Source organism: Mustela lutreola, chromosome 1 (genome assembly GCF_030435805.1).
Source record: "Mustela lutreola isolate mMusLut2 chromosome 1, mMusLut2.pri, whole genome shotgun sequence".
Classification (NCBI taxonomy): domain Eukaryota; kingdom Metazoa; phylum Chordata; class Mammalia; order Carnivora; family Mustelidae; genus Mustela; species Mustela lutreola.
The window spans coordinates 280,451,720-280,473,148 of NC_081290.1; the positions used below are offsets into that span (position 1 = coordinate 280,451,720).

General features: G+C 62.5%; 1 protein-coding gene across 1 annotated transcript; it reads left to right on the top strand.

Annotated features, from left to right (window-relative positions):
* Nucleotides 1–306: 306 nt before the first annotated feature.
* On the top strand, nucleotides 307–20,965 carry MYRF (myelin regulatory factor). Its single transcript, XM_059144180.1, has 27 exons — nucleotides 307–472; nucleotides 579–666; nucleotides 788–1,048; nucleotides 3,195–3,256; nucleotides 4,156–4,435; nucleotides 5,343–5,593; nucleotides 5,689–5,812; nucleotides 7,477–7,672; nucleotides 8,632–8,708; nucleotides 8,881–8,991; nucleotides 9,340–9,430; nucleotides 9,808–10,008; nucleotides 10,290–10,401; nucleotides 10,883–10,992; nucleotides 11,644–11,804; nucleotides 11,877–11,949; nucleotides 12,223–12,311; nucleotides 12,606–12,674; nucleotides 13,097–13,177; nucleotides 13,331–13,416; nucleotides 13,525–13,716; nucleotides 13,967–14,218; nucleotides 15,744–15,846; nucleotides 16,091–16,165; nucleotides 16,502–16,607; nucleotides 18,088–18,162; nucleotides 18,357–20,965. Exons 1-27 carry the CDS (start codon nucleotides 322–324, stop codon nucleotides 18,435–18,437), a joined length of 3,558 nt encoding a protein of 1,185 aa, XP_059000163.1. The 5' UTR covers nucleotides 307–321; the 3' UTR covers nucleotides 18,438–20,965.
* The last annotated feature ends 464 nt before the right edge of the window (nucleotides 20,966–21,429 follow it).

Genomic DNA, 21,429 nt, shown 5'->3' on the forward strand with positions numbered 1-21,429 from the left:
GCTGGAGGCTGAGCCAGACACTTCTGGTTCTAGTCCCCACTCCCTCTCCATCTGCATTTGGGGCCTGGGTGTAGGAGGCTCCCTGGCCGTATGCCCCCGCCCCCCACGGACATGTGATTCAGGCCAGCCTGGCGTCATGTTCCTGGGGACCTGGCAGCTGGGCTCTCTGGAAGGAGGCAGGACGGGACAGAGTCACTGAGTTGCCCACCGGGCACTCCGTTCCGTAAAGTTCCTCAGTTACTCCTCGCGGCTCCCCATAAGACTTGGGAATAATGACCCCATTTTACAGACAAGAGGGAGGACTTGCTCACATCACAGGAAATGGCCTGTCTGTCCCCGATCTGTGTTCTGGGTTCCTCCCCTCCTCAGAGACACTGGGCAGCCTGGGGGCCAGGGAAGCATCCTTGTGATGCCTCCTGGAGGGCGTCAGGTGATGGGCACTGCCGGACTCTCCCTGGACATGGATGTGCAGGTGGGGAGGAGCCTGGGGGCATATGTGCTGGAGGCCCCGGCCTGGGGAGAGCGATAGGGCAGGGCCCAGAGACCTAGGGGTGCTCACATCTGGCCCTCCCCTGCAGGCCACGACATCAATGGGGCCCTGGAGCCCTCCAACATAGACACCAGCATCCTGGAGGAGTACATCAGCAAGGAGGACGCCTCTGACCTGTGAGTGGTCCCGCCCCCATTCCCCTCGGCCTCCGCCCTTCACCTGGGGGGTGTGCTCCGGCCCTGGGTCCGCAAGCTACCGGGGTCCTGGCTGGCAATGAGCTGCTTCCTTTCTCCACAGCTGCTTCCCTGACATCTCTGCTCCAGCTGGTGCAGCCTCCTACCCCCACGGGCCGCCTGCGATCCCTGGCTCCAGCGGGGGCCACCACCTGAGCCCCCCTGGGGGCGGACCGTCCCCAGGACGCCACGGCTCCCTCCCCGCCCCGAGCTACAGCGCCCCGCTCAACTGCAACAACAATGCTATGGCTAGCGCTCCCAAGCCCTTCCTGGGGGGCTCTGGGCCCCCCATCAAGGCAGAGCCCAAGGCTCCCTATGCCCCAGGGTGAGTGAGGGCGGGGAGGGTGGGAGGCAGGTGTGCGATGGGAGGGGGGCAGGGTCTATGGGCTGAGGAGGTGCTGGCGGTGCCCCGGCCAGCCGTGGTGACCTGGCTGCCTTGTGGGTAGGTCGGGGCGGCTGGGGAGGGGCTCATGGCTTTGTTCCGAGGCTGTGGGCAGCCCCAGAGGATTCTGAGCAGGGGAGTGATGAGGGCTGATGTAAGCACTCGAAAATTCTCTGACAGCTCTGTAAAGGGGATGGGAGGAGGCAAGCCTAGAGACACGGCTGCTTACCTACATGGATACACGCAGGCACGCACATGTGCACACACACAGGGCACGCAAGGTCCCCTCACCGCCCTGGGCCATCCACTCCAGCGTCTAGCTTCTATTTGCTGGGGCTGCGGGCACCGGCCCGACGGCACAGGTGTGGTACCTAAAGCTCCCCCTGCCCGAGCCAGCCTCCCAGGCCCCTTCTTTCCTCTCTCCGAGGAGTCCACACTGGGGACCCGGCTGGGACCACAGGATGGTGGCGGTCAGCAGCCCAGCCAGACTCCAGGGCCGCCCACAGACCTGTGCTCGTGAGGACAGGCAGGAACATGGGTCTGCTGGGTTCTGCAGCAGGGCTCGAAGAGGGTTCTGGGTTCCCCAGAGTGGGGCAGGAGCAGGGGACCCTGTAGGGTTAGCTCAAAGTGCTTCCCCTCTGGGATTATTTCCACAATCCCAGAGGGGAAGTACCGGAGGGGTGGGGGACACCGGACCTGTCGCCTGGCTTGCTGGGGGAGGGCTGCGGAGGTGAGCTGGGGTGTTAGGGGTGAGCTTTTGCTGCCCAGGGCAGACATCCAGCCGAGGGACTGTCCCTGAGACCAGACCCCAAAGGGCAAAGACGGGAGGGAAGAGAACGAACGTGTGAGAAACACCTGCTGGATGCCTACTGCTGTCCCCGCTGTCCCCTATCGCTGTCCCTGCTGTGGCTCTATTTGTGTAAGCTCATTGAGCCTCTCAAGTAACCAGCTCCCGGGGGGACCCCGGAACCAGCTGGCCTGTGAGTGATGCTGTGCTGCCCCCCGGCAGGATCCCAGCGGCACACTGAGGCCATTTCTAAGGGACAGAAGGGGCTTGCCCACAACTGCGCAGAGACCGTGTGCCCCTTGGGAGGGACCCAGGGCCCTGCACCACCCCTGCACCTGCCAGGGTCTGTCCCTCCTGCGGAGGATCGTGCAGGCCTGTTGGGGAGGGACTTATTAATCAATAAATCACCACATTGAGGACGATTGAGCAGCACGAGGAGTTGTGGGGAAGCAACACGAGGTCCCACCGACTTGAGACGTTTCACAGCAGGGACCTTTCCACACCGGAAAACCCGATGGCCACTGTGCAGGGAGCAGACAGGAGATGCTGGGCACAGGGCAGAGGCCCCAGGCAGCCCTTGGGGACTGCTTTTCTGTCATTCTTGCACAGCCCAAGGGGCTGGGCCTGTGGCTCATCCAGGCAGGCATGAGGGCCCTGGAATCAGCCTAGGGGTGTGTCGGCGAGGACGCGGCTGCCTGGGCATGGAGGTGGGCAGTCTCTCCAGACGTGCGACCAGGACAGTCAGAGAGTGGGGTTCCTGCCGGGCCGCAGCCTCCCCTCACTGGGCGAACGCAGGGTGTTAATCTCTCATGGTTGAGTTTTTCTTTTGCCTGAACCGCTGATAAAACCTGAAGAAAAAAATACACCCAGACCTGGTGAGGCTGGCTCCCTGCCCAGCCTGTACCTGCCCCTGGGGCGGGGGGGGGGGGGCGGCGGCGGCGGCCCAGCTCCTTAGAGCCCCAGAGAGCTCTCCTCTAGAGTTTCTAGAAAGTGGGGCTTCGGTGGGTGTGGGAAGAGAGCAGCGGGCCTGACCCTTGCTCCTTGAATCCCTGTGCCGTGCTTGTGTCCTTGAATCCTGTTCCATCATCAGGGACACTGGTTCCTGGTCCCCAAGTGCCCGGGAGGTCTGAGGGGATACAGGTCAGGAGCCCAAAGACCCTACCCCAGACCCTGCCCGGCACCCCAAGATGGCTCGTGCAGAAAAATTCCCCTGGAGGTGGGCAGTGAGGGGACCTCAGGCCTCCAGCGTCTGGGGTCTCGGGGACCCGGCCCCTGCCCAACGGCGCCTTCCTCCCCCTGCAGCACGCTGCCGGATTCTCCCCCAGACTCGGGCTCCGAGGCCTACTCCCCCCAGCAGGTGAATGGTGAGTCCAGCGGGCACCGCCCTCCCCCTCTGGGGTTTGGGCGAGTGGTTGGGGCGGCCTTATCGGGGAGGGAGGGAGCAGGGAAGGGAGGGGGCCAGCGGCCGCCCAACAGGCCCAGATTATCGCTGGTCAAATACTCCCCGGCGCTGGCTATTGTCTCCCCACTGGCGGGTGGGGGGCCTGGCCCGGCCTCTGAGAACCTGTCCCGGCCGGCGATGCCACCCGCCTGCCCGCCTGCGCCATCATGGACGCACCCTTCGGTGGTAAGTGGACGGCCGGGGAAGGCCGTGGGTACAGCCCGAGTGCAGGCCTGGCTGACCTCCTGGGCCCACCTCCCTTGGTGGGGGAGGGTGCCAGGGGTGCTGCGGCCCCCAGGTGGCCAAAAGCAGAAGGATCTCGGGCAGCCGTCTCCCCACAGCCCAGAAAGGGGTCAAGAGTTCTGTTTATCTTACCAAAAACATTTCTGGAATGCCTCCTGGGGAACAAAGGGAGCTGGGGGGCTGGCCCCTGGGAGCCCGCTAGAGGGGCTGCCGGATGGAGAAGGGCTGCTGCAGGACTGTGCTGGGGGGCCCCCGAGACTCCTTCCTGAGGCCCAGAGGAGGATCGGGACTGAGAGGGGCCAGGGAAGGACGCCGGGCAGCCAGGCTTGTGGGGAAGGAGCCAGTTAGGACGGCCCGGGGGCGGCGGGGTGGGGGGGCGGGGTGAGCAGAAGCTAAAGCTGCCCATCCGGCCCCTGGACAGGGGCTTGTCTCCCTGCCGGGGCTTCTAGTGGCCAGCCTCAGGCTGCCTAGCCCGCCTCCCTCCTGGGGCTGGTCTCAGGAGAGGGTGGGAAACCCTGTGCCCAGGGACCTGAGTGACGTAGGTCCCTGATGCCCGCCCCCCCACCATCTCTCCTGCAGACTCCCATCTCCTGCGCACCATAACCCCCGAGACCCTGTGCCACGTGGGCGTGCCTCCTCGCCTGGAGCACCCGCCTCCACCTCCAGCCCACCTCCCAGGCCCCCCGCCGCCCCCGCCCCCTCCACCTCACTACCCTGTCCTGCCGCGGGACCTGTACATGAAGGCCGAGCCCCCGATGCCTGCCTATGCTGCCATGGGGCAGGGGCTCGTGCCCAGCGATCTGCACCACACTCAGCAGTCCCAGATGCTACACCAGCTGCTGCAGCAGCACGGAGCTGAGTAAGCCTGGGGCAGGTGGGTTTGGGGGGTGGGGACCTGGGCGGGGCAGAGATGGCACTGGGGCCTGGGGGGAGCTCTGCCCCCACGAGATGGGGGTAAGCGTGTGCCTATGGAGGTGCCCGCTCAGCAGCTCTGTAGCTACGGCCACGTGCTTCTGACGACCTTATTTGGTGAGTGTGGCCACCCCCATTGCCCAGATAGGTAAACTGAGGCTCCCAGGGGGAAGAAATGCTTGTCGGGGGCACGGAACTAGGATGGGACAGAGCCAGGACGAACCTCGGGCTGTGCCTTTCCCCAGACACCAGTGACTATCCAACCTACTCAGGGAGTCCGGGGCCTCCTGCTCTGACCCCAAACAGTGGAATTGTCCTTTTATCTGTTTGTTTGAGACATCCAGATGTCATGGAAGGTTTAGTTCAGGACAAGGCTCCATAGCCTCCTCCCCAAGAAACTCTCCTTCCCAGCCTTGGCGGTCCGCGCCCCCTGGGGCTTGTTTCCAGCCTCGGAGGCTGCTCTCTGTGGAGTCCCCACTCTCAAGGGTGGCCCTGAGGATGACACCCCAGGGAAGGGACTGGCTTGTTCATTCCACAAACTATTGGGGGACTCTGTGCACCAGGCCCACAGCTGGGCCTGACGGGGACACACAGACAAGTCAGGTGTGGCTTCTGCCCTCCTGGTTCCATGATCCAGGGGGTAGAGAGGAGTGACAGAAGCAGGGAATGACCTTACAGAGCGATGCGGGAGCACTGAGGAGGTAAAGCCCAGGGGCTTTTTTGGAGGGGCGTCCTCTGGATTGGGCATATCTTGCTGAAATGGGGTGAAGAGGGGAAGGGGCTACTGCCCGGGGGAGGGGAAGGGGCTCGGGAACGAGCCAGCCCCCCATGGCATGCCTCTGTGTTGTCCCCAGGCTCCCCGCACACCCCTCCAAGAAGAGGAAGCACTCCGAATCACCTTCCAACACCCTCAATGCCCAGATGCTGAATGGAATGATCAAACAGGAGCCCGGGACCGCAGCGACACTGCCCCCACACCCAGCTCGAGCCCCATCCCCACCCTGGCCTCCCCAGGGACCCCTCTCACCGGGGCCCGGCTCCTTGCCCCTCAGCATCGCCCGGGTCCAGACACCACCTTGGCACCCACCAGGGGCACCCTCACCAGGTATGTGCCTGGCCTGCTTGAGCTCACAGTGGGCCAGCTCCCCTTGAGGTAGGGGCATGGGGCACAGGGCCCACATGGTTGCTCCCTCCCTCCAGGTCTCCTGCAGGATAGTGATAGCCTCAGTGGCTCCTACCTGGACCCCAATTACCAGTCCATCAAGTGGCAACCGCATCAGCAGAACAAGTGGGCCACGCTGTATGACGCAAACTACAAGGAGCTGTGAGTGCCCTGCCCCCTCTCCTGCCACCACATCGGGGCATTCCCCACCCCCCACCCCCCAGTGTCAAGGCCCCAGACAGGACCTGGGAGCACACTGGGCACCACATGGGCCCCGGTTACGGGAGAGCAGCAGGCTCAGGGCAGAGCTAGGACAGGCCCTCGGGGTTTCGGACTTGTGGGCCTACCCACGGCCTCCTTAAGGAGGTGGTGTCTGTCAGGGAGGGGCCAGTGGGAGCCTAGGGAGGGAGAAGGGGGTGGATGGGTGTTTTCTGGCTCCTCCTCCCCCACTCCTTCAGCATTCCAGGAAGGTAGCAGGAAGCTGTGTTGGCAGGGCCCTTCCAGCAGCCCCCTCCCTGGGACAGAGGGCGGAGCAGGTGGGGGAGGACAGGCTGTCCGGGCGGGCATTCCGAGCTCTCTGTACCCACCCATGCTGGATTCAGCTTCCTGGGACCAGGCCAGCAGCACTGTGGGACCACTCCCCTCACTGCTGCAGAGGTCCCGTGGGGGTGAGGGCAAGGCCCTTTGGACACTGCCAGGCCTGGGCAGGGTGGCTGAGAGCAGCCTCCTGGAGCTGGGCGCCCCAGGCTGTGTGGGCAAGAAGCCAGAAGCCCTTGGGGCTGGGTGGGTGATCCAGCTGCTGTCGTGGTTGAAGGCTCCCTGGAGGTCCTGTCAGGATGGGGGGAGAGGTCTTCAGAGATCCCACCCTTATGGCCTGGGGAGGATCCCCCCACTCTTCCCACCATGCTTCCCAGGCCGGCCCTGCCATCTCAGGCCCTAAGGCCAGGAAGCTGGCAGCTGGGGCCCCCAGTGTACTTCCTGGGTGTTCCCCTACGCCGGCAGGTGGGTGGAGCTCCAGGCCTTCTGCAGATGTTAGCCAAGCCCCCAAGGCTCCTCCCCTGAGTTTAGAATCATTTTCTGCCCATCTTCCTTCCGGGGGACCCTGGGCATCAGGAGCACTGCTTGTGCCTAGGGACCTGGGTGAGGATGGGCCAATAGTTGCCCCCTTTCCTGCCACCTGGAGGGCCCCCCCCAGAGAATCCATGCTTGGCATCCTTGCCTAGCGACAGATGGGTAGACTGAAGCTGAGTCTCTGTTGCCCAGAGTGCCCCGGTCCTCACCTGGGCAGCTGGAGAAGTCAGGGTGAGGACTTCGGGGGCTTGAGCAAGCCAGTGGGCTGGGGCTGGGCCAGTGCCGAGCCGGCCGGCGCCTGGTCCCACCGTTTCCATGGCAACCAGCTGTCAGGCCCGTGAAGCTCTGCAGACCATCCCCTCTCACCCGGTCTCCTGCGAGGGAGGGGGCTTTAGGCAGCATTCTGGGAAGGAGCCAAGTGTGATGAGGGGCCGCGAAGCCCCCTCCTCAGGAGTTCACTCCCCTTGGGTGGGCCTCAGGGGTCTTGCCCCATGTGCCCCATCACCAGGGTGGGCTGGGCTCAGCCACACAGAGGAAAGAATATTGGCCCAAGAGTTGGCAAACCTGAGCTCAGATCCCTCTGGGGACTCAGTTTCCACTTCTGAGAGGTGGGGGGCAGCCCCATGCCTGGTCTGAGGATCCGGGGGGTGGCTACCGGATAGGAAACCGCTCTGGAAGGCAGACACTGGAGAGGGACATTCCACGCCTGGCTTTGGCGGGGGGAGCCTCTGGCAAGTACCCTCCCCTGCTCCTAGGCCCATGCTCACCTACCGCGTAGACGCCGACAAGGGCTTCAACTTCTCGGTGGGCGATGACGCGTTCGTGTGCCAGAAGAAGAACCACTTCCAGGTCACAGTGTACATCGGCCTGCTGGGCGAGCCCAAGTACGTCAAGACACCCGAAGGCCTCAAGCCCCTTGACTGCTTCTACCTGAAACTGCATGGAGTGAAGGCAGGTTTGGGAGCTCAGCGAGGATGGGAGGGGAGTGGGGGGAGCCAGGAGTCCTTGGGGGGAGTTGAAAGACCCCAAAGCAAAGCCCCCTTCCCAGCTGTGCTTCCTGATTCCTTCTCTGCCCAGTGATCCCAAGGCTACACCCCCAGCCCAGACCTTGGGATCATGGCCTGAGCTTTAACCCACTGAGCACCCCAGGCACCCCTGACACTTGCCATTCTTCTAGAGCACCTGCTGCCTTCCCAGCAAAGCCCTGACTTCTGAGCTTAGCCCACAAAGGCCTTTGGGACGAACCCTTCCCTGCAGCTCTGCCATTGCTTGTGCCCCAGACCTGTTGTGCCCATTCACCACCCCTGCTCTCCTGAGGCAGCTCCCCTTCCCTGGGACACACGGAGACTGCCCATTCCACCCCTCCTCTCCGGGCAGACTGCTCCTTGGCCTTTCTGTTCTCTCTGCTGCAGTCCTTAGTCCTTGGGGACAACTGTCCTGAGGCTCTTCCCTGGGGTCTTTCTAGCGCCCCTCCCCCAGGAGTGGTTGATTTGGAGCCCGTGAGCTCCCTGGGGGAACACGGCTGCCTGTGTTTCCTTCAGGGCAGGGATCCAGGCCGGACCTGGCCTTGGCGCAGCTCAGCCATCACTCATGGAGGGGCTGCAGGGACTTGGGAGTGGGAGAGGGTCTGGGGAGTGTGGGGCTTTGGGTGGGAGCGGGTATTGATGGAGGTCAGCTTGGGGGACGTGTGTGGAGGTGCGGGCCGTGTGTCCGTGGAAGGCGTGAGTGGGTGCGTGCGGAGCTGGGAGAGCAGGGTGACTGTCTGTGCCATCACTGATGGGAGGGCCATGCTTCCACTTCTGGGGGAGCTCCGGCTGGGCCAGGCCTGGGCTGAGCATCTAAAGGGAGGCAGAACCAGGCGGGGACCCTGGCCCAGATGGGTCACCCACCGGCCTTGGCTTCTCCCGCAGCTGGAGGCCCTGAACCAGTCGATCAATATCGAGCAGTCCCAGTCGGACCGGAGCAAGCGGCCCTTTAACCCTGTCACGTGAGTATCTGACCTTGGGGGTTGGGCGGTGGTTCTAGATGGGCTGGCCAGCCCTGGAGCTGGCCTGGGAGCCTAGGGGGCCATGGTACCTGCCTCCTACGCATTCCTGACTGCGGGCCTGGCTCTTCGAAGCCCCCTCCCCGCCTCCTGAGTCCCCGCTACTCCTCTGCAGGGTCAACCTACCCCCTGAGCAGGTCACGAAGGTGACCGTGGGGCGCCTGCACTTCAGCGAGACCACGGCCAACAACATGCGTAAGAAGGGCAAACCCAACCCCGACCAGAGGTGAGTGGGCTGCGCCCGGCCCCGCCAGGCCCTCCAGATCTAAGCAGGAGGGGCAGGAAGACGCCGCCCACTGTCACAGTGTCCCACACACTGACCCATTGTACAGAAGAGACACCTGAGCCTCAAACCTAAGGCTAATGGACTTAGCAGCTCCCTGGGGTTCTAGCAGCGGGTCTTGGGGAGCTTCTGACTTTAGTGGGGACTCGGGTTCTTCCACTGGAGGCTAAGGTGTTAATGCCCTCTTCCCACGGGGGAGGGGTGCTGGGAGCCTGGGCACTGTACCCCAGACATGGGATGGGGGCAGGTGGGGCAGGACCCTGGGTGCCTCTAAACCCCTGTGCACCCCAGGTACTTCATGCTGGTGGTGGCCCTCCAGGCCCACGCACAGAACCAGAACTACACGCTGGCTGCCCAGATCTCAGAACGCATCATCGTGAGGGTGAGGGCTCCCTCCTCCCAGGGGATCAAGAGCTGGGAAAAGCAGCACCCAGGAAAAGTACTGGGGTTCTGGGGAGACGGGAGCTAGAGTGCTGATCCTGCTGGGCCCTAGCTGGGTGACTTTGGGCAAGTTCCCATCCTCTGAGCCACAGTGTCTCCTTCACAAGGGTGGAGGTGGACAAGGCCTGGGTAGCCTTCTGAGATCTTGCAAGGGACTGAAAGGTGCCATAGTGCCAGGGGCAGTTTAATTTGGGCGTGATGGGGTGAGGATCCTGGCCTGGAGCTAGAGGGGTGGCTGCATGGTTTCCCCTTTTGCCAGGTCACTGCAGGTCCCCCGTCCCCTGGGACTGATCCAACCCCACCCCCAATTTGTGGTAGGCCTCCAACCCCGGCCAGTTTGAGAGTGACAGCGACGTGCTGTGGCAGCGGGCGCAGGTGCCCGACACTGTCTTCCACCATGGTCGTGTGGGCATCAACACGGACAGGCCTGATGAGGCGCTGGTCGTGCACGGCAACGTCAAGGTCATGGGCTCTCTCATGCACCCGTCGGACCTGCGGGCCAAGGAGCACGTGCAGGAGGTGGGGGCGGGGCTGTGGATGAGGGGCAGGACCATGGGGGCAGGGAGAGCTGCGTTCCCCGCAGGAGGGGCGGATGGCTTGTGGGGGCGGGGCCCATGGAGGGGCGGGGCTAGGTGGAAGGGCATGTTGGTGAGGGAGCCAGGTCCTAGATTTCTGCAGTCACTGGACCCTGGTGCTGCAAGGTCTCCGCCGCACTGCGGAGCCGAGGCTGCTTCCGTCTTGAGCTCCAGGGCCCACGTTGGCTGGGGAGGGGTTCAGTCTCGGTCCTGGTTCCCGCGCAGGTGGACACCACCGAGCAGCTGAAGAGGATCTCGCGCATGCGCCTGGTGCACTACAGATACAAGCCGGAGTTCGCCGCCACCGCGGGCATCGAGGCCACCGCGCCAGAGACGGGTAGGGACCGGCCTGCGCGGACTGGGGCTGGGGTCCAGGACCCGGCAACCTCGGTCCCCAGTCACCCCGCCCACTGTTGACCCCACTCCCAGGAACCCCTCCCCCTGACTCCCTGGAATTCTTACCCAGGGAATCCTTCCCTCTAGAAACCCGGCCCTCAGCCCTTGGAAAATTGGGCCCCCCGGGTGGCTACCCACCTTGACACCGGAAGTTTCAGAATCCTAGTCCCGGGATCCTGGGCTCCTTAGGTGAATCCTGCCTTTATCTCTGCCCACTTCCACTGGGATCCTTCCTCCCAGGAGTCCACCATTACTCCAGTTCGGGGAACCCCACACCGGAACTGGGGAACAGAGCCCCCTGCTCCAGAGCACCTTGGATCCCAAATCTCTGGTCCCCAGAATTTGGCCCTCCTCAAACTGGGCCCCCTCCTTACATGCTGGTTCTGTGGGTGTTCTCCACCCTTCCCCCTCCAACCCCCTAGGTGTCATCGCCCAGGAAGTGAAGGAGATCCTGCCAGAGGCCGTGAAGGACACTGGAGATGTTGTCTTTGCCAATGGGAAAACCATAGAGAACTTCTTGGTGGTGAACAAGGTGTGTGGGGGTGGGAGGATGGGGGGGGGGCAGGCAAGGGCCGGGGTGGGGTCGGCTGGAGGGCGTTCCAACTCCAGCTTCGTTCAACTCCCGCGCAGAGGGTGAGGGCAACCCAGTCTTCACTCACGGTGTGTCCAGAGCCTCCTCCCCACCCCTCACGGAAGGGGGTGAGCGTGAGCGTTCCAGGGCCCGGGGACTGGCGACACTCTGCTTGTGTGGTCCACAGCAAGAGGAAGCTCCCTGGGGGGTTATTTTCCTCCCCTTGGAAAGGAGGTTAAACATAGTCACTGCCTAGGGCTTCCCAGGTGGCTGTCGCAAAGCTTAAATGTGGCTTATGGTGAGGATGAAGTCCTGTGCTTTGGCTTGGGCTGAATAGTGAGGAGCCGAAGCCTGAGACCCCACGTTCATGAGATCGGAGAGGCCGGCACCTCCGAGTGACAGTGTTCTGACGGGGGTTAGGGGTGGGAAGCACAGTTCTGATGGGCCAGATGGCCCAAGCAACAGGGCAGAGGTGGGGGTGCCGCTTGGAGGTAGACAGGGGGAGGCGGGGGCACTGGGGCTGGCCTGGGTAGGAAAGCGTGGAGGGCAACCCCCCCCACTCCCCGTCGCCCAGGGCTCCTGGGCACTGACCTTGCCCGTGGCCCCCGGCAGGAGCGCATCTTCATGGAGAACGTGGGGGCCGTGAAGGAGCTGTGCAAGCTCACCGACAACCTGGAGACGCGCATTGACGAGCTGGAGCGCTGGAGCCACAGGCTGGCCAGACTGCGGCGGCTGGACAGCCTCAAGTCCACCGGCAGCTCGGGCGCCTTCAGGTGCGGGCGTGGGCCAGGCAGGGGGACACCCCCTTCCCGGAGGCACCTCTGACCTTGGCCCTCTTGCTGCAGCCATGCGGGAAGCCAGTTCAGCCGAGCAGGCAGTGTCCCCCACAAGAAGAGGCCCCCCAAGGTGGCCAGCAAGGTGAGGCTGGTGCAGGGGGTAGGCAGGTTGGGCTGGGCCCTCCCTCTCCAGGCTTGCCGACCTCGAGGGCTCCTCTCTTCCAGCTCTGGAGCTCTCTGGCCCTGTTTCTCCTTCCTCTCCTTTCCTCTCCCCAGCCCCCAGCCCCCACCCCCCACTGTAGGAGTCAGTCGGCCTTAGCACCCCCACCCCCAGCAAAGCCCACACCAAGTGACATCATGGGCTCCCTAAGTCTGGGCCTTTTCTGCTTCTTCCCCCTTTCCTCTCGGTCCTCAGCCATCTTCTGTGGTCCCAGACCAGGCCTGCATCAGCCAGCGCTTTCTTCAGGGAACCATCATCGCCCTGGTGGTGGTCATGGCCTTCAGGTGACTTGTGCTCTGGGCTCCAGGGGTGGCTGGCTGGGGGACTTGAGCTGCCCTTGGGGCCAGGCCTGGAGGAAGAGGAAGATGTGGCTGGGAGACGAGACCTGCCTGAGGTTTCAGGGAGGGGAGAGGGCCGCCTCTTTCTGTTCTGTGGCCCTGGGACTGGGGAGACCCGTGGAGAGACATCACTCATTCCCGAGCCCAGCCCCTGGAGCCAAGGACCACAGACCCTGCCCAAGGGAGAGGGCCAGGACCGTGGCTCCAGCTCTAACCGTGGCCCTTTTTTGTGGCTCCCAGCGTGGTGTCCATGTCCACACTGTATGTGCTGAGCCTGCGCACTGAGGAGGACCTGGTAGAAACTGATGGGTATGTCCCTGGAGGCCTGGCTGCCGGCCAAGCTGCCAGGACAGGAGGGCTTTGGTGGGCAGCCTGGGGGCAGAGGAGCCGTGGAAGCTGTCTTCTCTGATAGGGACGGCACCTTGGCTCTCAGCCTGCTGGGGCTTGCAGGGGTGGGTGGGAAGGTCTCCCTGGAGGAGGGGCAGCCACGGTCCCCACTGAAGCCAACTTTTCTACTCAGTGCTCCTCGAGGTAGCTGGGCCTCTGCGAGTCAGGGGGCATCTGAGGGGCCCAGGTTGGAAGGGGGGAGTCGGTGGGGATGGAAGGCCAGGGCGGGACCCTGGGCTCTGTCTGCCCACTTCCACCTCAGCTCCAGGGCTCTCTCTGACCGTGTCTTTTCTCTCTCCTCCCCTGCACCTGTCCCCCTCTTTTTCCTCTCTGCCGCCCCTTAGCTCTTTTGCCGTGTCCACTTCCTGTCTTCTGGCCCTGCTCCGGCCCCAGCACCCTGGGGGGAGCGAGGCCATGTGCCCATGGTACGTGTCTGGACCAAGTGCCCTCCCTCCTTACCTCTGGCTCCTGGCTCCCTGCCTCTTTTCCGCCATCCCTGTCCACCTCTCTGGGACTCCCAGGGCTCCCCGTCCAGGCTCTTGCAGTCCCTCTGAGCTCAGCCCACCCCTCCCCAGCAGGTCCAGCCAGAGCTTCGGGACCACCCAGCTCCGACAGTCCCCTGTGACCACTGGGGTGCCAGGCACACCACCCTCTCTGCTGCTGGGTGCGTGCCTGCCGTGGGTCTGGAGGGTGGGGATGGGGGCAGGGAGCTGTGTTCTGGGAGGGGGCTCAGCTACCCACCTCTGGCTCATATAGCCTCTGGCTTCCTCAGTTACCACTGGCCTGACCAGCTCGGCCCCGGGTCCGGTCATCCCCACCTTGGACCTGTGCTCCAGCCACCCTTGCCCGGTCGTCTGCTGCTCCTCAGCCACTCCTAGCCCTACCGCAGCCCCTAGTCTTGGCCCCAGCTTTAAACCTGGCCACGGCCTCAGGCCCAGTCCCAGCCCCTCCACCAACAGCTCAGGTATGGCTCTCTCGGCTCTGGGGTTTGCGCTGAAGGGATTTTATAGGAGTCCAGAGAAAGGCCCCAAAGACTCATTGGGGGGAGGGTAGCCTGGAGCCCAGAATGAGGCTCTGGAGAAAGGTCGGTGGGTCTCCCTGAAGGAATAAAGAGGCAGATGGGGGGTCACCCAGAGTCTGGTGAAGTCCTGGAGAAAGCCAGACAGGAGGCAGCCAGGTCCCTCTTCTCAGTGTATCCCTCATTCTCCCCACAGGCCCCAGCCAGATGGCTTTGCTGCCCGTCACCAACATCAGAGCCAAGTCGTGGAGCCTGTCAGCCAATGGTATTGGCCACTCTAAGCATCCAAAGAGCTCAGAGCCTCTGGCCAGCCCTGCGGTCCCCTTCCCTGGAGGGCAGGGCAAAGCCAAGAACAGCCCCAGCCTTGGTCTCCACGGCCGGACCCGCCGAGGGGTCCCCCAGCCTGGCCTGAGCCCTGCTCAGCCCACTCAGGCCGGGGGCCAGCCAGGTACTTGCCCTACTCGTCCCCCCGCCACCGCCACCATGTCAGCTCAGCCAGTAAAGCTCACTGGTCTGGGCGCATCTCAGCCCGGTCGGCGGAAGGCCCGGCGCAGGACTGTCCACAGACATCTGCTGGGCATTGCAAAGTCCCGCCATCAGGCCAGGAGCCTATGTAGCTCTCCTTCTTCAGGGCTTACACATCCCTGCAAGGAAGGGATCATCCCCGTAGGTCAGAGGGGGAAACCGGAACTGGGTCGTGTGGCCGGGCAGCAGCAGACCTGGACTCCCACTCCACGTCTGCCTGATGCCAGGGCCCCGGATGTCACAGAGGAGGCCAGAGGCCTCCTGGGTTTCAGCCCAGTGGCTCTGCTCTTGGTAATGGGCCTCTTTATCAGCTTTCATTTGGTGGTTTTTGTGGCTTAAAGAAAAAAAAAAGCTTTGAAACTGTGACTTGCTGAGATTAAAGTACAAAGTGATAGGTAAACCCCACCGGGGGCTGCTCACTGGGCCAACCATTTCCGGGGCCGCTGCTCTGTGGCTGGCTCTGTACAGGGTGCTTGGGGTGATGCAGACAGACATGCCCTGACCCCAGAAGGCTCAGACACCTGAGAACACAGTAGTGTACTAGCGTGACGGGGCACTGAGGGGATGCACTAGCAACTTGGTGACTGGGGAGGGCACTTCATCCAGGCTGAGGTGGGGAGGTGATCAGGAAGGCCTCTCTGGAGGAGGTGACATTGGAGCTGAGTCTCTGAAGGACCACAGGAGTTTGCCCGGAAGAGAAATGAGAAGGGTACCTTCCATCTTGTCTTTATCTGGTATCTGTCGGTGATCCCAAGGGCATACTGGATCCTGCAGGATGGGGGTAGGGGTCTTCGCGTGCCTGGGTTGTGCCTCACGAAGCTGAAAATGTGTCAGGTCCAGCAGATGTTCTGTGGGCCCAGCTTCCCCTTCCTAGGTTGGGGGGGCGGGCGGGTCAGGCAGCAGCCAGACCATAGATGACCAAGAAAGCCTTGTCTCCCTCACCTGCCACGTCACACCTCAGAACCCCTGGCCCAGCCCGCCGTCTGTGGGGCGTTCATCCACAGAAGGCCACAAGCCCTCAGGAGTGGGGCACTGGGAGGTGTTTAACACTGGGCTCTTAGGGAAAGAGTCCTGATCTGTGGTGAATACTCCCACCGCGGCTAACTGCCGGCCACCAACGTCAAGCCGCCGAACTGAACATGGAGAGATGTGTTTGGGCTGTGTGCGGGCTCCCGTATGCCTCTGGCAAGGGATATGAAGACCCATCCCTGCTCCTGGGGTTTGGGTTCTGCCGAGGAGGCAGGTCTCAGGCTCAGGGGAAGTGGCTCTTTGTAGTGCTGCCAGGGAAAAGGGTGGCGTGACCCTGGCCATTGTGCGCGGTCTGGAAAGAATAACCTGAAACTTAATTTATGCTAAGGTGTGAGTGACTGAATGCGAGCCTGGCAAGGACCGGCTTGGCTGCTGCTTATTCGTATCCCACCTTGTCACCCTCCTCCCTGCCCCCACAGCCTCTCTCCTTGCAGACCCAGTGCCCTCCCTGACCTCCATCCAGGTGCTGGAGACATCAATGCCCATCACTTCCCAGTACTGCGCTCCAGGGGATGCCTGCAGGTGGGCCTGGCTCCCTCCCTTCACCCCAAGGACAGATTCCCTCAGGTGACATGAGCCCAGGCAGTGTGGAGGAGGCCCGGATGTCCTCCCCGTCTTGTCCCCCTCCCGTCCCCCTCCCCCACCCTGCCCCAAGGTGGGGCAGCCCCTTTCCATGGGCTCCAGTACAGACTGGGGGGCTGGGGTATCCAGGCAAGGGGCTCCAGCAGGGTAGCCTTGGTCTCAGGAGCCATGTTTGCCCCCGCAGGCCTGGAAACTTCACCTACCGCATCCCCGTCAGCAGCAGCACCCCGCTGCACCTCAGCCTGACTCTGCAGATGAAGTGAGTGCCAGCTTGGGGCCTTGGCCGCCCAGGGAAGGGGTCTGAGGAGGGATGCTGACTTTATCCCTTGCTCTGGCTGTGCGACCCTGGCAGTCCCTGGGCTCCTCATCTAGAAACTGCTGTTGCGCAGGGGTGTGAAGGCCGTGGGGGATGGTAGATGGGAAAGGGCGGTCTAGGGCCTGACCGGAAGGGCTCATTTTCAAGCTGTGTGAGGACTCAGTGGCTTGTTTCGGCAGGGCAGCGAAGGTGGCGAAGGTGGTGTGGGAGGGCTGGCTGGGGGCAGGGCGGGTTGAGGAACTTGGAACCCCACTTCCCTGCTAACCGGCCTTCCCCCAGCTCTTCGTCTCCCGTGTCTGTGGCGCTGTGCAGCCTGATGTCGAAGGAGGAGCCGTGCGAGGAGGGGGGCTTCCCACAGAGCCTGCACACCCACCAGGACACCCAGGTAGGAGGCACCTGGGAAGCTGTGGGCCAGGCAGGCCCCAGAGCTTCATCGTCCCTGCCACAACTGGGCCCCCAAACAGGTGAAGAGAAGGGGCCGGGAGGCAGAGTGATGGCATCTCCAGAAGGGACCCTTTAGGCCATGGGCCTCGGGAGCAGAGCATCTCCCACTCCCTGCCCTGCCCTGCCCAGAGTCCCGGGGAAGAAAACAGTTCCACCGGGACTAACCTGGGATGAACGCAGTGGTGGCCATGGGGAGAGTATTCTAGGGGTCCCTGGCAGGGAGAGCTAACCTTGTCTGTGCCCAGACAAGGAGAAGAGCCGCCCCAAAGTCATGTTTAATGAAGACAACACCTGCAGCATGAGGTCACTGGGGTCAGCTGGAGAAAGAAAAGAGGCCAGTGTCACAGCAGAAGGGCACGTGCAGAGGTGGGGAGGCCCGGGAGAGTGTGGCCTTCGGGCAGAGGTGGACACGTGGCAGCCTGTCCCGCTAGGAGACGGGAAACAGGAGGAGCCCGGTCCTCAAGCTCAGGCTGGGCAGCGGCAAGGTTCAGTCCTCCCGTCCGGAAGACCCCTCAGGCTCCCTTGTGGAGGCCTGCCTCCTGCTCTGAGAACCAAATGCCCGTGACCCTTTCTTTGTCCGGCTCCTCACTGGCCACATGACCCCCATGGGACCCAAAGTTGTGATTCTCCGCGCAAGTGAAGGGAATGTCTCCTCACCAGTTTATGTTGGTTCAACGAAAATGTGTTGGGGTCCCTCTGTCCCAGGCCCTGTGCTGGGCCCAGCTTCGGGGACACCGCGGGAGGCAGGGGTGGACCCAGGCCTTGTCTTGGAAGAATGCACTCCCTAGCTGGGGAGAAAAGATGTGCAGAAAGTAACCTGAGGAGAGGCTGGGGGCGGGGGTGGTGGCAGCGGTGAGAGTGTCCCAAGAGTCCCAAGAGGCGCAGGCAGCCGCTGAAAGGGGGGGGGCGGCGAGCCCAGCCAGCCGCTCACACCATGTGCAGCTCAAGCCCAAGTCCACGTATGAGGAGGCCACGTCAAAGTCTCAGCTGGAACATAGGCAAGCCTCAGCTCCCCTGCAAGGGAGAGAGCACAACAGCGCAGGGACCGGTGTGTCAGTCCCCGCTCTGCCACCAGTGCTTGTGATTTCAAGCAATAGCTCAGCGTCCTCATCTGTACGCGGCGTCACCTTCTTGGGTTGGAAATACTTTGACCTGCCTGGAGTACAGCGGGGAGGGGAGGCAGCAAGAGATGAGGCAGGGCTGCTGTGTACCTGTGGGTGCCCCTCAAAAAGTCTGCATAAAGGGGGGCTGCCTCCGCTCCCCAGAGCAGAACGTGCTCCCTCCCCTCTCTCTTCCCAGCTCTGACTCCAGCCTCCCTAACACTTGCCTTGGCGCCCAGGGCTGCAGTGACCATGCTCAGGGCTGCTGGTCGGGATAGGGCCCCGGGGCTGTCTTCACCTCTCCCTCTCTCCTCTCTCCAGGGCACCTCCCACCAGTGGCCAGTAACGATCCTGTCTTTCCGAGAATTCACCTACCACTTCCGGGTGGCACTGCTGGTGAGTACAGGCATGCCCTCTGCCCCCAGAGGTCCGGGTTCCTGCATCTCAAGAGTGGGGCTCGGGAAAAGGATTCCCGGAGCACATGGCAAGACTTGGGGCGTGGTGACAGGTGATATGGCGGGGGCAGGGGATTGCTTCCTGCCCCGCGCCCCCAGAGCCACCTCACCTGTTCCTGCTGCCCTCACACCCAGGGTCAGGCCAACTGCAGCGCGGAGGCCCCGGTCCGGCCAGCCACAGACTACTACTTCCATTTCTACCGCCTGTGTGACTGAGCTGCCTTCCCCGAGGCGGCACCACAGCCGGGCCGGGGCCCCGTGCGCCCCTTCCACACTGGACGCGGCTGCGTTACCCGGGAGCCTGCCACCTGCCCAGCTCTCTGCTGTTCACTGGCACATCCCCTGGAGAGACTGATCTGGGTTTGGCCTTCCCCACGATTGGGGAAACTGGAAGTCCTCACACTGGAGTTGCTGTTCCTGCTGGTCGCCCCTCATGCGCTGCATGGGGAGCCAGAGAGACTCCTGGGGCCGGGACAGGACCGGTCTGTCTGTGTCTGTCCAGCTCTGGTGGTTGGAGGACTGGCTGCAGGGGCCTTGGAGGCAAGGGTAAGCCTGTGACTGTCCAGAGCCTACCCGCCTACTCTCCCCTCTTGAGACTGTGAGCTGCCCCTCTTCTGGAGGGGGGACCTGCTGCCTTTAACTTGGCCGGAGCCTGAAAAGACTTGGCTGGATCCGTGTCTGTGGAGAATATATAGCTCTTACCCTCGAAGCTGCTCCCTGGGGGGTGGCAAAGTGGTGGACTTTTTGGGGTTTGACTGTTACGCTGGACTTGGGACTTTGAAGCTTTAAGTGTGGCCCAGGAGGTCTCTTCTCCCTGGGAGCACTGGCTCCCGAGAGCTCCCAGGGCAACTGAAGCCAGCCCTGGATGGGCCGGAAAGACTGACTATGTGCCTTACGTATACTTAGTGCCTGGCTGAACCAGTGCGGGGGGCCAGGAGGCCCGGTTAGCCTTGGACCCTTGAACCTGGAGTATCCTGGAAGTTCCCCGTGAGCCTCCCTCGCCCCCAATGAGTGTTGCAGCCCCACAGCCTGGGCTCCCAGGAGCTTCCAGAGCTTATAGTCACAGCTGGGACCCATCATTATCTCGGAGCAGAGGAGCAGGAATCCCTGCAAGGCAGCAGGCTGGTCTTGGCTGGTACGTGGGGTCAGATGGCGTTTGCTGTTATTGATGAAGTCATTACTAAGATGCACTTAAGCCGGGGCAGGAGTGGAAGGCTGGAGAAGGCAAGGCTGGAGAAGTACCGAGCTCTCGGGAGACACTTCGCCAGAGAGGCCCTGGCTCTGGTCCGTCCCAGGGAGGCTTCAGACACCCATCCTGCTCCCGACCACCCCGACTCTGGCTTCTCCCTCCTCTCTTGTCTGCTGGCGACCTTGTCTCCCTAGATCAAGGGCTCCCATGTTGGGCTCAACGAGCCCACGGCTGGCAGGAGACTCCCATCTCCACCCTCACCCCCTGGAGGTGGAGCAGTGGGCTTGTGTTGGCCGAAGTCTTAACTCAAGTGCCAATGTTACAGGAACCGTCCTTAGTGGGAGCCTGGAGCGTTCTGAGGTCAAAGCCAGGCTCACGGAAGGAGTGTGGGAAGCATTTAGCCACATCTACGCAGGTTCAGTAAGGGGAACAGGAATCGCCGTCCCTGCCCCGCGGTATTCTGCCACCTCTTTGGGAACCAGGCCTTACCCCTCTCTGACCTCTCCTTCTCAGCTCTGAATGGGAGACCTTTCTGTGGGGAGTGGAAATCTTTGAGAAGCCTGTGAGGCACAGGCCCCCTTCGGCCACGGGTCTCAAAGCACTTATCCTCAGGGGAATTGGGGGATAGGGACACCCCACCTCCCAGCTCCCTCCCCAGTGTGGCTCCGCTCCCTCATTCTGACATAGGAACTGCATGGCTCCCCACACCATGCAGGGGGCCGGACCTTACTTAGGACTACTCTGTTCTCTATCCCCCCCAACCCCCGCACTGGGTGGCGGGGGGTGACCCTCCTAAATGCCTTAAAACTGGTGAGCCCCACCCTTTGTAATAGGATTCTGGGGCTTCCTTAGTGAGGGTGCCTGTCTGTGGACTGTGGCCCCTCAGTCCTTAACTGGAAAGTGACCCTCCACTGCCCCCTGGAGCCCTTCTGGACACAGCATAGCCCCAATCTGGTTAGCAGCTGGCTGTTTCCATGCCTGAGGAGGGATCCTCAGTGCGAGGATTGGGGCCAAGCTGGGGCTCCAAGCTGCTTGGGAAGTGGCGGGGGGGGGGGGGGGTCAACCTTGGACCAAAGTTGCCTTAAGCCCATGAAGGTAAAAGGGCTTCAGGGAAGGGGAGTGGGTCACCTGCTGGAGGCTGACAGCTGCCCGGCTGGCACTGTTAAGTGGGAGTCTTGGCTCCCTTCCCTATGTGGGGTCCGGCAGCCAACCCTCCCTTCCTCTCTCCCTTCTGGCATTTATTCCTGTAGCCACTGGGCTAATCTCCCCCAAGCTTCAAGCTGTACATAGGGCCTCTCAATGCACGAGTCTCTCTGCCCGTATCGTATCCTCCCCCTCCACGAAGGCCTGCATGTGCATAGAGCGCCCCTCCCTCCCGGTTAACCCCCAGCCCCCGTCCCTGAGTGCTGACTCCTCTATTTATCGTGTACCAACTCTGACTCTGCAGTGGGCAGAAGGAAGCAGCCCTGGGCCTGCTTTCTTCCTGCTCCTGTTCTTTTCTTCCGAAGTAAATATACGTATATAAATAAATGTAAAAATATGGCTTTGTATCTGACCTTGCCTCCCCATCTCTTCTTGGGACTGTTGTGGTAGGAGACGGAGTCATCTGTGGGCTCAGACCAGCTGGACTCTCTGGGGCTCCTGGGCCAGACGGATGCCTTGTATCCCGTTATCCTTCTTAGCTTCATGCTAGGCTTGGGAATGGGACTCAGCAGCCCCCTCCCCTAGCCACATCCCATGGACCTACTGCTGCCCCACCCGGGTTAAAGGAGCCATCCTAGGGTAAAACAACTCTGGGGACAAGCCGAGCCTTGGGAAGGTCCCCAGCACAGAGAAGGGTCGCAATATTTAGAGGATGAGATTGGCTCAGGGTAGACTTGATTGGTGCCAGTTCCCAGAGAAGTCTGTTCTAAAAACAGCAGAAAGGCCTGGCCTCTTCCTATCCACGGAGCTTTAAATTCCACGGACAGACACCCCTCGCATACCCGCCTCACCCCTCAGAGACAGAGAAAGCAGGGC